At 34.5% G+C, this 14868-nt stretch overlaps 1 protein-coding gene across 3 annotated transcripts in view; it reads left to right on the top strand.

Moving 5' to 3' along the window:
• Positions 1-12338, top strand: part of LOC140165838 (uncharacterized) — a 42285-nt gene extending 29947 nt beyond the window's left edge. For all 3 annotated transcript variants that reach the window (XM_072189161.1, XM_072189160.1, XM_072189162.1), the window contains exons 3-4: positions 7680-7774; positions 11434-12338. In XM_072189161.1, coding sequence (XP_072045262.1) covers positions 7680-7774; positions 11434-11775 — 437 coding nt within the window. In that variant the 3' untranslated portion in view covers positions 11776-12338. The remainder of the gene's footprint in view (positions 1-7679; positions 7775-11433) is intronic.
• The last annotated feature ends 2530 nt before the right edge of the window (positions 12339-14868 follow it).

Genomic DNA, 14868 nt, shown 5'->3' with positions numbered 1-14868 from the left:
ATGGCAGGATCAAGATGGGTGTAACCAAGTAATGTGTGCACTTGTTTGACACAAGACTGGTGCTTGTGTTTTGTTTGTAAGAGTGAACGTTCTCTTTGTCCATCGTCTTTGTCTCTTTTGTGATTGTCCTTTGTACCTGTTCTTAAAAATTTTGACTATAATATTATATTTTAATTCATGATCGTTGGGAACTGGTGGCCCATTTTGTATGTTTTCTCTCCTCCACCAGTTCCAAGAACAGGGAATAAAAACTTCAAAAAAAAAAAAAAAAAAAAAAAAAAACTTTAGAAAACATCTTTGAAAACTTAATGCAAAACATGCTAACATAATGTTATTAAAGGCCCATTCAGTGATTTGCTCATCCGGACGATCGTAAAAATCATCAAAATTCAGATTTTGGTACCCTTGTCATTGTCATAAATGTGTTAACATAGAATGCTAGTGATTCGCCGAAAGCCGTGTATTTAAGACAAAAATAAGGAATTTACATGAATCTGTAATTTATATACTGACAGTATATAAATTAGTACATGTATTTGAATGGGGCTTCAACTTTTTTTTGATCTTTCGACAGCCATAGAATTACTGTCTATGATTCAATACTGCTGTTTTCTTAATTTTTTTGCCAAATTTTTCATTTCAAAAATACAAAATGACAATTTGAATGACTTATCCTTCACTTTTAAGCAATTTATAAGCAATTTAATTTTTTTTACACTTTCGCTGGGATCACTGAATGGGTCTTTAAGGGGTATAATCCACGCGTCTAGTACGCACTCGTTTCTAACTGAAATGTCTGTGAAATCTTGTCCGCGCAGTTCTTGCCGCCACGCACGCGTCAAACTAAAAACTGCGTGGAGTGTGCGCCAGGCACTGGTAAGAAGTTCAGCTACGCGAGAGTGCCGTGTTTTCATCGCCATTTACCAATGATTTTTGTAGAAGAAAGAAAGATAAACAAAGAATAAAAGAAGGAAAGAAATAACTAAAGAAAGAAAGAAAGAAAAAGTTCAGGAGTGAAAGAAAGAAAGAAAGAAAGAAAGAAAGAAAGAAAGAAAGAAAGAAAGAAAGAAAGAAAGAAAGAAAGAAAGAAAGAAAGAAAGAAAGAAAGAAAGAAAGAAAGAAAGAAAGAAAGAAAGAAAGAAAGAAAGAAAGAAAAAGAAAACTAATAAAAGGAAGAAAGAAAAGAGAAGGAATAAAAGGAAGATAAACAAAGAAAGACAGAGTGAAATAACAGAAAATTTAAGAATAAAGGAAACTGAAAAAATTAATGTAATCAATCAAATAAATAACAACAACAGAAAGAAGTGAGAAAGAATAAAAAGAAGAAAGGAAACGAAAACAAAACAAAACAAAACAAAGACAGAAGAAGGAAAAGTAAGAAATAGGAATACAGAATTAAATAATGAGGGAAAAGAAAGATAAAATAATAACCAAGATAACAAAATATATAGACCTAGGCCTAATTAGACTAGGGCGAGCCCATTTCAGAAATCCAAAAAATGTATTATTTCATGGAAAAGAAAATTATGATGTAATGGTATTAGCGTTACACATCTCTCATTTGGTTACATATATAAAGTGTAACTTCGTAATGTAATGTAACACAATTTAACTCAATTTTGGTAAAGGTTGGGCAAGAGGAAATCAATAATACGTAAAAATAATATAGGCTATAGGATTATATATTATATAGGCCTATAAAAGGGATATCAAACGGCCTTTTTATTTGTCTTATTAACTAGTATTATATAACTTATTTATTATAAAGCAGTTTCTTATTTTACTGATTATTAATATAATGAAATTATTTCAATAGTATTTTAAGGTAAAATTCTGTAATTTGAAATATATTTTTCACATGAAGTCAATTTTATTTTTTAAATAAAATGTCTATTTTCACATCTGAGTTACTTCGCGTGCAGCTGACTTTATAACTTATGATAAAACAAGAATGATACGTAGATCGAACCAAGTTTTCCCAGCAAACACAAAAAATTTTAAAACTTTTTAAACATTTGGGTTTTGATTTGAGTAAATTAAATGTCGGCATTTAAACGTTTGCAACCTTTTCTAACCTTTGCGAATGATGTCGAAAATGTTTTGTGTTTGCTGGGTACCTGCCTGAGATGATATTTGAGTAATATTAATATGACTCTAAACATGATAAATAACGGGATCCGCTAATATTTAAGTTAATATAAAGTAAAGGCCTATTCAGTGATAGCCTGCAAAAAAGTATCATTGTTTATAGGATTGCATATAGGAGTGAAGGATAAGTCGTGAAAGTTGTCATAGGTACACTGTAAATTGACCAGAACACATGGAACGCGTTCATTGATGTAACGGTTTTTTAACACATGACACGTGTTCAACTTATTTAGAGAACACTAGTGTTAATGTAGAGAACACAGGTGTTATTACCTCAGAACACTAGTGTAACATGTTCTAATCCTTTAAACTCTGGTGTTCAAAATTACTATCTATGAACACCTCGGACACATGAAAGAAATGTAACGGTTTTTTAACACATGACACGTGTTCAAATATTGATTTTCAGAATGCTGGTGTTCAACCTTTACATTTTCAAAATCTCATTACTCGACAACAAACAAATAGTATTTTTGCTATATGCAAAGCAACGAGAAAAAACGCCAGTATTGACAAAGTTCAAATTCAATTCAATTTGAAATTACAGATTCATGTAAAATATCTCATTTTGTTTGTTGGCTTAACCACTTTTGGTTTTCGATTTTTGAAGAACTTAATATTGAGTGAAACTATATTATAACCTATATTATAACCTAATGGATACTTTGGAATCAAGAGGGTTAATAAAACCGAAGAAAATCACCCCACTGTCTTCACTGCAAAAAAAAGTGTTCTGAATTAGAACACTAAAAATTGTAACACTTATTGAACATATAAAAGTGTACTGATTGTGAACACCAAGTGTTCCAGACTTTAACACAACAGTATAATTTGTGAACACGTGTGTTCACCTTTTGAACACTTGATGTTAACATATTGTCGTCATTTTGTGAACATGGTGTGTTCATGTTTTGAACACCTAATGTTAAAACTTTGAACACAAAGTGTTCCAAATCCTAACACATTTACATGTTCAATGCCATGTAACACTTTAAGAACACATTTACATGTTCAAAATCAAATGTGTTCAGCTTTAGAACACTTGTGTTCGAATCATTTAGAACACTTGTGTTCTAATCTTTGAACACTGAGTTGTGTTCACAAATGTCATAGGGCCTACACTTAGTGTTCAAGTCTGGAACATATGACACTTAGGCCTACATATGTTCAATAAGTGTTACAAAAAGGGATGCAATACGGCTACACAAAGCAAAGTACAATGGGTCAATGTATAAATGTACACCTTTGTCCGAAATTTAATTGTAACAACAGACTCAGTAGTAAATTACAGCAAACCTAGGGCTAGGCCTATGCATGTTTGACTAGTGCAATATCGCAATTAGGCCTACATCTATTCCATCAGGCATGCCATGGCATGAAATCGACCCGCATACTGACCAGTTGTAAGACACACTCGTCAGAGGTTTAGGCCTATAGGCCTACAGTATAATTCACATTAGGCCTATATCAAATTGCAGATTTGCACACTGTCTGACCATGTGACTATTGCATGGTCATGATTGATAAGCTTACTGCGCATTCATTAAAATGCACTAAAACCACGCAATACAAAAACGATGAATTTACATTTTTAGTCTCGTTGTTCTATGATATGTGGAGAACACGTTCGATATATTTGTTTTTAAATAAAATGGTATTTTGTGGATAAAATCTCACCTCCAAAACCCCGTCCAAATCGCGGTTTCTCACTCCGATGACATCGTCTGTTCTATTATACGGTGCAACGACGCATGCGTGGGCCAGCACGTGGTAAATATAGCCTACATACATACAGTGTTCAAAACGAACACATTACATGTTCATTCAGTGTAAAAGTTGTGAACACCTTTATGGGCGTGCACCCAGAGTTATTTGGAGTGTACGGTATAGGCCTAAATTTCAATATTCGACGTAAGCCTACCCCTATAATAGGCCTATTATCAGGTATTTTTCTATAAACCGCAAAATGTTCAAAATGTTCAATGTTCTTTCATTCCGTGCAAGCTGCAGGCCTGTGTAAAATAAAATGAGAACTGATGATCTCCATAAATAATAGTAATTAGAAAATGGTTTTACAATCAGGTGAGCATTTTATGCTATATGCCTATTAATAGTGTTGTAAAAATTGTAGATTAAACATACAGTGTTCATTTTATGAACATTTAGTGAATGATCAAACACTATGTGTTTAAAAGTTTCCTCTGACGTTGTTACGAACACTAAGCATTACAAAATTGAATGCAGTATGTCAAATAGGCCTATATATGTCGAATTTGAACAGGTGGTGTTCTAATGCTGAACATTTCAAACACTATGTGTTAAAAGTTTCCTCTGACATTATGTTACGAACACTAAGCATTCTGAAATTGAATACAGTATGTCAACATTTGAACAGGTGGTGTTCTAATGCTGAACACTTCAAACACTATGTGTTTAAAAGTTTCCTCTGACGTTATGTTACGAACACTAAGCATTATGGTTACGAACACCAAGCATTATGAAATTGAATACAGTGTGTCAAATTTTGCACAGGTGGTGTTCTAATGTTGAACACTTTTTTTTGCAGTGTTGTTGCAGGTGTTTGCGATATCACCTGCATACGCGGACAATTTAGCGCGTATGAGCTGCGACAAGTTTTTGCGAGTGACGCGCTATGATATCGCACTGGTATTTTGAACCAAAAAATATGCCATTTCCGCTCAAATTGTGAAAAAAGTAACTCGGTGACCCCCATTTTTTATTAGCTTTAATGAAACATCCTATCAGTGCGCATATTATATCAAAAAATCAGCAAAATTGTTGGGGTAGATTTTTTGTTATAATCGAAAATATGTCTAAATTTTCCATTTTTCCATAGACGCCTGTACTAATTTTCCCCCAAAACAGCCTTTTTAAGGCCGTATAAAATTAATGTTTTGGTTCTCGTCCAGAGGATTTTCATGAATTGATGAGGGAGGAGGTGTTTTTTTTTTTTTTTTTTTTTTCAATGTAAAATTAGCATTGTCAGTAGTTTTCGGTCTTCTCCAACAGTGCTCGAGGAAACGATGAGGCCCTTTTTTTTTTTTCAAATGTGAGATTCTGAGGGATAAACCCCTAGAGTACCACAAAAGACTTGGAAGTGATGCTTGTTCTCTAATAAACTTATTTATATGTATGAAGATTTCATAAATCATTCCAAAGTCTAAAAAATTGAAAAATCTAAAAAAAAAAAAAAATCTGACAAATCCCAGAAATTGAGGAGGGAGGGACGAGAACCAAAATATTAATTTTACACGGCCTAAAATGGTTATTTCTCAAAAACGAGCTCAGTGACCCCTCTTTTTATTTTAGATATTCGAAGTATATCGATGAAAGGTAATTGGTACGAAGTTTAAGAAAAATTGTTGGACGGGATCTTGTATGGATTATACCCCTTTTTTTTAAAGAGTTGACAAACTGTTTTGCCAAAATATTTGCCAAAAAACATTTTGTAATAACATTTTGACAACATTGGGAAAAGGTCCGAAATAATATCGGAGTCCTCCTTTTCCTCTGTTTTAATGTTTGCAGGTAACATAGTGTTAGTAAGACCGTAAAGTACTGTGGTTATTGAGCAACCTGATTTTGAGTTCAAATTTGAAATCGATATTGTCCTCGATCTTGGAGGTATAAACCCCAGCATCTTAGTGTTTCTCAACTCATGTGACATACATTTATCGTGAACTTTTGCATGCTTAAGGGGTGGGGTATGGACGTTTGGACAGTATTTATTGTGGGACATTAGAGCACAACAGACATATCGAATTGAATTCTGAATACGAAGAATGTCCTTCTGATATCAAATAATTTTGATTTTTTGAAATTCGCAATGTAATACACATTTTATGGCAAACGATTAAAAATTGATATTTTTGATATTTAACAGTACTCGAAGTAAACTTTATAAATCTGATAAGGCCATATAAAAAAATAAACATGTTTCACGTCCCCTCCCGCTTCCTTTTTTGAGGTTTCTTCAATTTATTTTTTATTTTTTGAAATTCAGTTATAACTTTTCAAAAAATATGTCTAGGAAGTAGAGATGCTTTCTATAGCCTTGCTAATACACAAGAAACACTTTTATAAGGTTTTGTGATAGTTAGAGGGGCCTATCTCTCAGAACAAGAAATAAAAAGAGGCCTCCTCCTTTTTCCAGGCATTATTCATGATTATTGTATACGCTAAAACAGCTCTGGTTTATGGGTATTCACACCGATTTTGCGATAAAAAATAAAAAATAAAAAGCCCCCTCTTCCTCCTTTTTTTCAAAAACCCGGACGTGAAACATGTTTTTTATTTTACTTTGCCTAATATGTACTTAAAGTGTATGTAGGTGGGATGAAAAGCCGACGATCAATTGAAAATTTTGACCTTTTCGTATTGAAGATATGGATTTTTTCCCAAAACACCAAAAAAATTTGGTCTTTTGGGAAAAAATCCATATCTTCAATATGAAAGGCCAACTACATACACTGTAAGAATATATCATTAGATTTATCAAATTTACTTCGAGGACTGTTATATATCAAAAATGTGAAGAATATCAAATTTTAATAATTTGTCATAAAATTTGTATTATATCGTGAATTTCAAAAATGAAAATTATTTGATACCAGAAAGACATTCTTCGTATTCAGAATGCAATTCGATATGTCTGATGTGCTCTCATGTCCCACAAAAAATACTGTCGAAACACTCAAAACGCTCATTCCAGATACCTTAATTGCATGTGTCATAACGTATCCATCACTTTCAATTCCATACCTTTTAATAATTCAAGATGAAAAGTCGAAATTGGACGCTGTGGTATCCGGGAAAAATCAACGGGTAGTCATGGGATTTTAGTTAGTAGTTTAATGCACCGTCATAATAGTGGTGCGCAAAGGACTAGCCAAATGTGTGCGAATTTGCCCTTTTTGGTCCTTTGAGCTATTTATATAACACTTTTGCTGGGCAGGTGGAAAGTATGAAAGAAAAACAGAATGTTAAATTGAAAGTAGAATAGGAAAGATGACAGCGGTTGCTATATTTCTGTAACCATTTGTCTGTATGTCTGTGAAGGGGGAGGGGCAACTTCATCAGTGTTTTGATGTGTGCATTATGCTTCCCTCGATGGGTCTTCGAGATGACGGCGTATATCTTGAGCTGCGAACTGGCACTGCCCAGTGTCTTTCTTGGCTTTCGGCTTGAAAATCGCTTGGAAACCCTCAGAAATGAGAGGAATGAGCAATTAGGGGTCTTTTAGAGCTGAAATGATCAAAAAACAATGGTCTTTTATAGCGATCTGTTTTGAAAAGATTCAAGAGTCTTTTAGTTTTAGAGCTGCATGCGCGGCCAATAAAGAAGGGTTTTTATCAGTTTATAGGGAGATGCATACCCAGCTCGTATAGCCTCCCCCCGTCCCTTGCCCTTTCTCTGCTCCATCTCCCACCTTTTCTCTCTAATAGCTTCTCTTTTATCTATCTCTCACTGATTTTGAATTAATTTCCTTCTTTCATTTTCACATAATGTAGGTGGTTATAAGGAGGTTGCAACCTTCGACGGCCTACCAATAGCACCAGACCTCCCACCTAAACTCAAGTCGTATTTCCTCATGGCATGTTTCAGAGTAAGTTATGGTAAAAGAAATGTTCACAAATTTCTTTTATTTAAATATTTAAATTTGATGCGAATGTTCACAAAACAACTTCTTTTGTTTAAATTTTGGTCAAAACAACTTCTTTTGTGATGTGAATTAATGTTTAATTAAGTAAATAATTATATTTTCGAACCAAAACAATGGAATCATTAGGGTTAGGCCTAACAGAAATTCCTATAATTGGCACTTTCATATCGTTGATGAGATGAACATTGATATCACGCCCTTGTTCAATGTTCACCCCATCAACGGCAGGTAAGTGCCAATTAAAGGAATGGTCTATATATCATGTATATTATTAAGGGTACGTATAGGCCTACGTGCTCCAGCCACGTGTATCTTATGTAATTAAGAGAAGCATCACTTAATGATTTGTTCTTAAAATTTCGATTAACTAAATTGCACTTTTTATGTCAGTTATTTTGGCCTATATTATGAAGAGAATCTTTGCGAGTCGGTATATAGTTCAGAGCTGTAGGCTACTACCATTATATAGACAACATTTTGTTGTAATTTTGATAGGACATAATTAATCTTTAAGTTTTAAGTTTAATAAAAACAACAACAACAACAACAACAATAACTACAAAACAATAACAACATAACAAACAAGCAAAACAAAACTCGCAACTATCATCATGACTTTCCATGTAAAGCTAGCTGCACATATACTTTCATATATATACTTTTATAAGAGTGCGACTGGAAACTTTCAGTTCTGGGGTGCCGACATGATCACGACTGTGCTTATTTTATTTAATAACTTAACAAATCAGAATAGCGGGGTATATTATTGCTTTTTCTTCTGATATCATATTCCAATAGTTACATTTAACTGACAAATAAAGTCTACACAATCTCACTTGCTGAGATTGGTAATAAAAGCGAGACTTAAGTTCCACCTCACGTTCCTAAAGGTGACGGCCAGCAGTGGCCTTTTTAAACAACATAAACATGAATCTATTTCTGCTTCAACAAGCCTTTAGAAAGCTAAAAGAAGCATTAACAAGTGGTATGCTTTTCATTGCTTTATATACTGGGGTAAATAAACTCGATAACAAGGCAATGCACTTCAATTTCACTTAGTACTTTGAGTATAGTCATGATAGTTGATTGAAGAACTTGGACGAACAAAATTTCGCCATATCGCACATTTTCCGTCTAGTAAATGTATCTCCATCATGATTGAAAATACTAGTAGCTTAATTAGCGCTTACTTCGATAATGTTATCCTGGTTATTTATTAAATTTAAAGAAAAAATTGCAGAACTTAAATATTTGTTGTTCCTGTTGGAAGGATCCGTCTGTCATATCAGGAAAATGGTTAAAAGTGTAAATCTGACTTAACATTGCAATCGCTACTGATGAGCGATTGAGCTTGACCAATTACACGCACCGTTTCTTCCCGCGTCAACTGTATAATTCATTTTACTGGCGCAAATTTTGATCAATCATCACGAGCAAAGAAACGTATCTTTTCATCTTAATATTTTGATTGCCCTTCTTAATCAGCTTTTTATTCCAATCCTTTTTTATTCGTTGGTAAAGACTTGCCTGTAGGATCAAAAAAAGTTTTAAAAGCTGCCTTACATGAACTTTACCAGCAAATCCAAATGACCACAACGCTTACAACAAATAAATAATACTAGTTGAAAGGTCTACCATTATAAAATGTTGGTCTATTATATATTCAACAATAGTTGTTTGGATTCAATGTAATGAGGACATTTAAATGTTATTAAAACGTTTTGAAAAAAAAACCCCACATTTTAAGAACATTTCTGTGTTTGCTGGGTGCAAATATTTTAACATTTAAGTGTTGACAAAATATTTGGCAAAAATGTTTGCAAAAGTAGTTCACAATAAAATTTTGAAAACATTATTTTTAAAAATAACGTTACGTTTTTATGACCTTTATATAACCCGACATTCAGTGTTATTAAAACGTTTTTACCGAAACCAAAACCTAAAATATAACATTTTAAAAACGTTTTTGTGTTTGCTGGGACAAAACTGGTTCTTTTATTATTGTAAATTTTGTTTTATGTGGCCCAATCTTACACCGAGAAGTCGAAGTTGGTACACTGTTGATTTTTACTTTGCTTTTATAACTTATTACCTCATTCATCAAGCTCTCTTAGCCTAAAGTCACAAAGTTCAAAATGTCACTTATACTCAAATTCCCGATACCTTTAGAAAACGTTTTTAAACGTATTAAAACATCTTTAACACCGTGTTAATTTGTTGTGAAAGTGACCGATTTTGTGGTTATGGGGTCATTATCAAAGAGCCAATAATGCCAACAGCATCAGGAGCAAACTAATTCACTTCATTGACATAACTAATCTTTTCATTTACCATGTTTACTTCCTGTAATTTCTGAATCTGACGCTTTTGTTCAACATTTAAAAGTGGAAATTTTGAATTAAAGTCTTACACAGTTAAACACCAAACACACAACAGAGTAAAGAAAAACAAGACACGTGTATGACCAAGGTATAAATGAAAACTATTAACTTCATACCGTATAAGCCTTATAAACGAGAACATGTAACTTTACTGGAATATTTTAAAATTCACTACAAAAATAATAGTGTGTACAGATTAAAACACTTATTTTGAAATCGATTTGAGACTAAACAAGTTTAGAATATGAAGGTTTGTGTTGAGGAATTCAACATGCGATAATAGGGGTAGGCCTATTTTGACATATGAAGAGCTCTGTTTCAAAACCCTTACATCACTTGCCCAATTTTGAGAACACATCAAAAAATCATCAAAATAATCACTGATATAAGGTGTTTTTCAACAAAAGCAGTTTTTGGCAGGATGCTCATCCTACCCAAGCATCCCGCCAAAAACTGCCTTTGTTGCAAACCCCCATATATCAGTGATTTTTTTGATGATTTTTTGATGTGTTCTCAAAAATGGGCAAGTGGATGTAACTTATTGTAAGGGATTTTGAAACAAAGCTCTTCATATGCGTTTAGGCTTTTACAGTTTTACAAGTTGGTATTTAGGCCTATGTTCTAAAAAGTTGTATATAAAACTGTGTTTGTGCATGGGCGTCAATCCTGGGGGACGGGGTGGGTGCGTGTTCCCCACCTTTCGGCAAAATGGCCCATTTGTTTGTTCTCATTTCAACCACTTACCCCTTAATGAGTTATGTTTACCTTTTAAATATGCCTTAACTCTAAACGTGTTTAGGGACCGTTCACAAACACTTGTTAGGGGGGCCTGATGCAAAAAAATTTCATCACGAAAAATTTTCGGCCCCCCCCCCCTTACAGATCTCAAAAATTTCAGGGCCCCCTTTTTGACATGAAAATTATGGGTCAACCCCATATAGAAAAGCATATAAACTCAATTTTCCCCGGAAAATTTGTGGTCATTTTTTTTTTTTTTTTCCCTTAGGGTCAACACTTTTAAGGGCCCCCTTTTTGCATCACGCCCCCTAACAAGTGTTTGTGAACGGTCTCTTACTGCAGAGTTCTCGTGCCTTAAGAGTCCACAAGGACTACTGATCCAGCAATACGCCTTATCAGAACCATTTAACAAGATATAATTATTTTTCGGCCACTTTTAAAATCATATCCACATTTAATAGTATGTTACCTTTTAAATTGTAGCCCACAGATGACGGTACAGCAGATATTGAAAGCTTTGAACATACCTGGCAGGAGTCAACAGGCGCCGCTTTCCTGAAGAAAAACAACACCCCAGATCTCCACGTGGGTAACATCGGTTTGTACCGTCTCTTCACGCCACCAGGTCCTCCATACATGTCATTTCCATACGTGATACGGTGTGAGCTAAACGCGAGTCAGGAGGGAGAGATGTACGCAGCCAATCAGCTTCTGGAGCAATTCAAACAGGTGCCAGTACCGCATGGTTTTCACAGAGAGAACGCGGCTATCTATCGGATTGATCCGGATAATGTCTTGATGTCCCCTATCAACCATTGGGATTGAGATGATTTGTTTATAATGTGGATGGACCAAATATTGATAAGCTATAGTTATGACCAATAGTATATCCACTCTTGAACTTTGTTAACTCTTGTATATAAAACTGTGTTCGTGTGATGCGACTAATATAGAATCTTACACACGTTTATATTTTAACTTTTTCAGTGGCATTAAATATACTCCAACTGAGAAATTAGGCAAGTGGTTCTATCTTGATTAGTTGATGGACAATGTCAATAATATTTATTGGGTTTAAAGAAATTCTTTTATTAAGGAGGGCATTTATTTGGTGGTATATTTGAAAAGCTCGATTCTTCTAAATGTACCATTTAATCAAGGGCGTAGCAAGCGGGTGGACAGGATGGACAGAGTCCAGGGGCCCTGAGGCTTCAGGGGCTCCGAGCAAAAGCCCAAATGAAGTATGTTAGATATGCTTGTCCATGCCCTACCCCCACCCCCAGGCTCTTGCTACGCCCTTGCATTTAATTGGATTCACTTGAAATGACCAGACCTGATACTTTTCAAGTGATCATTTCAAGTGTATCGTTTGGAAGGACGCATTTAAAAACGTGCCTCCATAGAGATCCTCTGGTGGGATGCGAGTGCACTATGTGCCTGTACAAACTTTATGAACTAGTCAGTAGTGTACTAGTGCCCTGACCCTGAGACACATCTATAACTGGCACATCTATTCCAGCTTTAAAGATATTGTTTTGCAGAGGAGAGCTTTGAATCGCTCTCCTGGTGATTCAAGTAGACCCTCTTATATAGGGGAGCGCAGTGTGAGTGATGAGAACTCATGAACTAGCGTACCGAGAAATGTCGTATATATTCCACCTGATTTCCTAGTAGTGGTCTCTGAAATATTATAAGGAGAGCTTCCAATCACTCTCCTGGAGAATTTTGTGCCTATTTTTGCATTTTTCTCAAAATTTATAGCGCATGGGTGACAAGTAAGATATGTATATTATTAGCCCTTGCGGTTCATAATTATGCACTATATGGGGAGAGCCTCGAACTGGCAGCATACATGAAAGGAAGAATTACGTAACCTTACACAGAATGTTATGACTGGTTCAATTCCCATTCATGTATGCTGCCAGTTCGAGGCTCTCCCCTCACATATAGTGCATAATGGCGAACCGCAAGTGGCTAATAGGGCAAGGACTACAACTACTGCACTGAAAATTCAGCAACTCAAGGCAAGTAGTTATTGATTTACTGATCAAATATTGGTTTTCCCTCATTTTTGACTGTAACGCCACAACTGTTGTCTGTGCTGAAATAAAAATTCCAGTGCAGTAGTTGTAGTCCTTGCCCCTATAATATACATATCTTACTTGTCACAAATGCGCTATAATTTATGAGAAAAGTGCAAAAATAGGCACAAAATTGGGCAGGGGTATAGTACCCAAGAGTGCATAATTTTCAGACATTATATTGATCAAGATGGGTTGAGATTTTGTCTATGTTCTCTTGCCCAATGAAAATACAGCATAAAAACAGTAACTCTTCTTTCAATTTTGTGGTAATTTTGCACTGTTTTACTGCTAATATGTTTGAAACATCGTGTATCACAGAACAGTATGGGTGATACCATCATGGGGATGAGGCTACTACTTTGTTTAGTAACATCAAAACAAAACAAAACTTGGGCATAATTTTTACATGGGTTAGGCCACAAAAAAACATGTTTGTTTCCTGTAGCAGGTCCAAAAAGTCAAATGCGAAATGCATTTTTTTTAAATCCATGTCTTGAAATGGAAAAAAATACCCTTTTCGCTGCAAATTGGAATGGGAATTTACAGTGATGGGTTTCTCCGACACACACACAAAAAAATCATATTTCTTCATATTCAAGAATATTTATATTGTTTATTTGTTGTGTAATTTGTAAATGTTTACTCCAGTAGTGTTTTATATTATTTTTTTTGCGATTTTTCCAGGTTTTTTTTCCTTTTTAAGTGGAAAAAAATTCAAATGCGCACAAAGCCATCAAAAACGAAATGCGTGCACTACAGGAAACAAACTTTTTTTTTGCCTTATAGGAAATAAATAAAGAGCTTTTGTGAGATGCCAAAATCTTAATTTGATGGTTAAGTAGGAGGATGTAAGAAGCTGTCAATCACATCATCCAATAGAATTATTTCATCACCTAAGATCTTCAGTTAGCAAGTGTCCGGGCACTGATTGAATAAATTATACTTCAGTACATGCAATCAAGATACCATGTACTTTTTTAGCTAATTTAATGTTGCTTATGACAAAATGTTTGTTCAAAATGAAAGTGTTTCTGCTTTGTATTTTCTCTATTCATAGATGGAATGGACTGTCTGGACGTGTTGACCCATAGGCATATTATATCCTATATTGAATGTCTCATTTCCATACCAGACATGCTTTGTTTTCACTGTTTGTTAAATGTTGCATTAAAGGGATATGCAGGGATTGGTCAATTTTTAATGGTACAAAGACAAAATTTGATTGTCTGCAACAATAGTAACTTGCTTCTGTAATACTAATAAGCTTTAAACTGTGTTTTTATGCTTCATGAGTGAACTTTGTATTTTTTGTAAACCGGATTGAGAAAATTCAACACAGTGGCCTATGGGAACTGAACTTGTTTTCAATACAATTCTGGTTTACCCTGCACACCCTATTTTTTTAGGGTTAGGGTTAAGATTAGGGTTATACAGTAAGCCAAACAATTACGGTACCAGTTGTGTTCACCCCTGTATATCCTGAATAAAGACAAATATGTCAAAATTAAAAACAAGCAGCCAATACCTGTACTCTGTAGCTCTGATTTATTTTTTGAAATTGGTTGAGAATTAAAGAAACAGTGATCTAAAACTAATGAAGAAACAAAATCAAAAGTTGCATTTTTGTGTTCTTTTCAATGAAAGCACGACATGCTAATCAATGGAAGCATGGCGCTGGTTCTCTTGTTCGCATGCAATGGAGCAAACTGCAACTTTCAAATTGGCATCTTCCTTGGGTTTTTGGATCATGATGTTTTTATTTCTAGAACAATTCCAACAAATTGGCATCTTCCTTGGGTTTTTGGATCATGATGTTTTTATTTCTAGAACAATT

This window comes from Amphiura filiformis, chromosome 12, assembly GCF_039555335.1.
Source record: "Amphiura filiformis chromosome 12, Afil_fr2py, whole genome shotgun sequence".
In the NCBI taxonomy this organism is placed as follows: domain Eukaryota; kingdom Metazoa; phylum Echinodermata; class Ophiuroidea; order Amphilepidida; family Amphiuridae; genus Amphiura; species Amphiura filiformis.
Note: the sequence above shows the minus strand (reverse complement) of the source record. Positions and strands in the feature narration are given on the sequence as shown.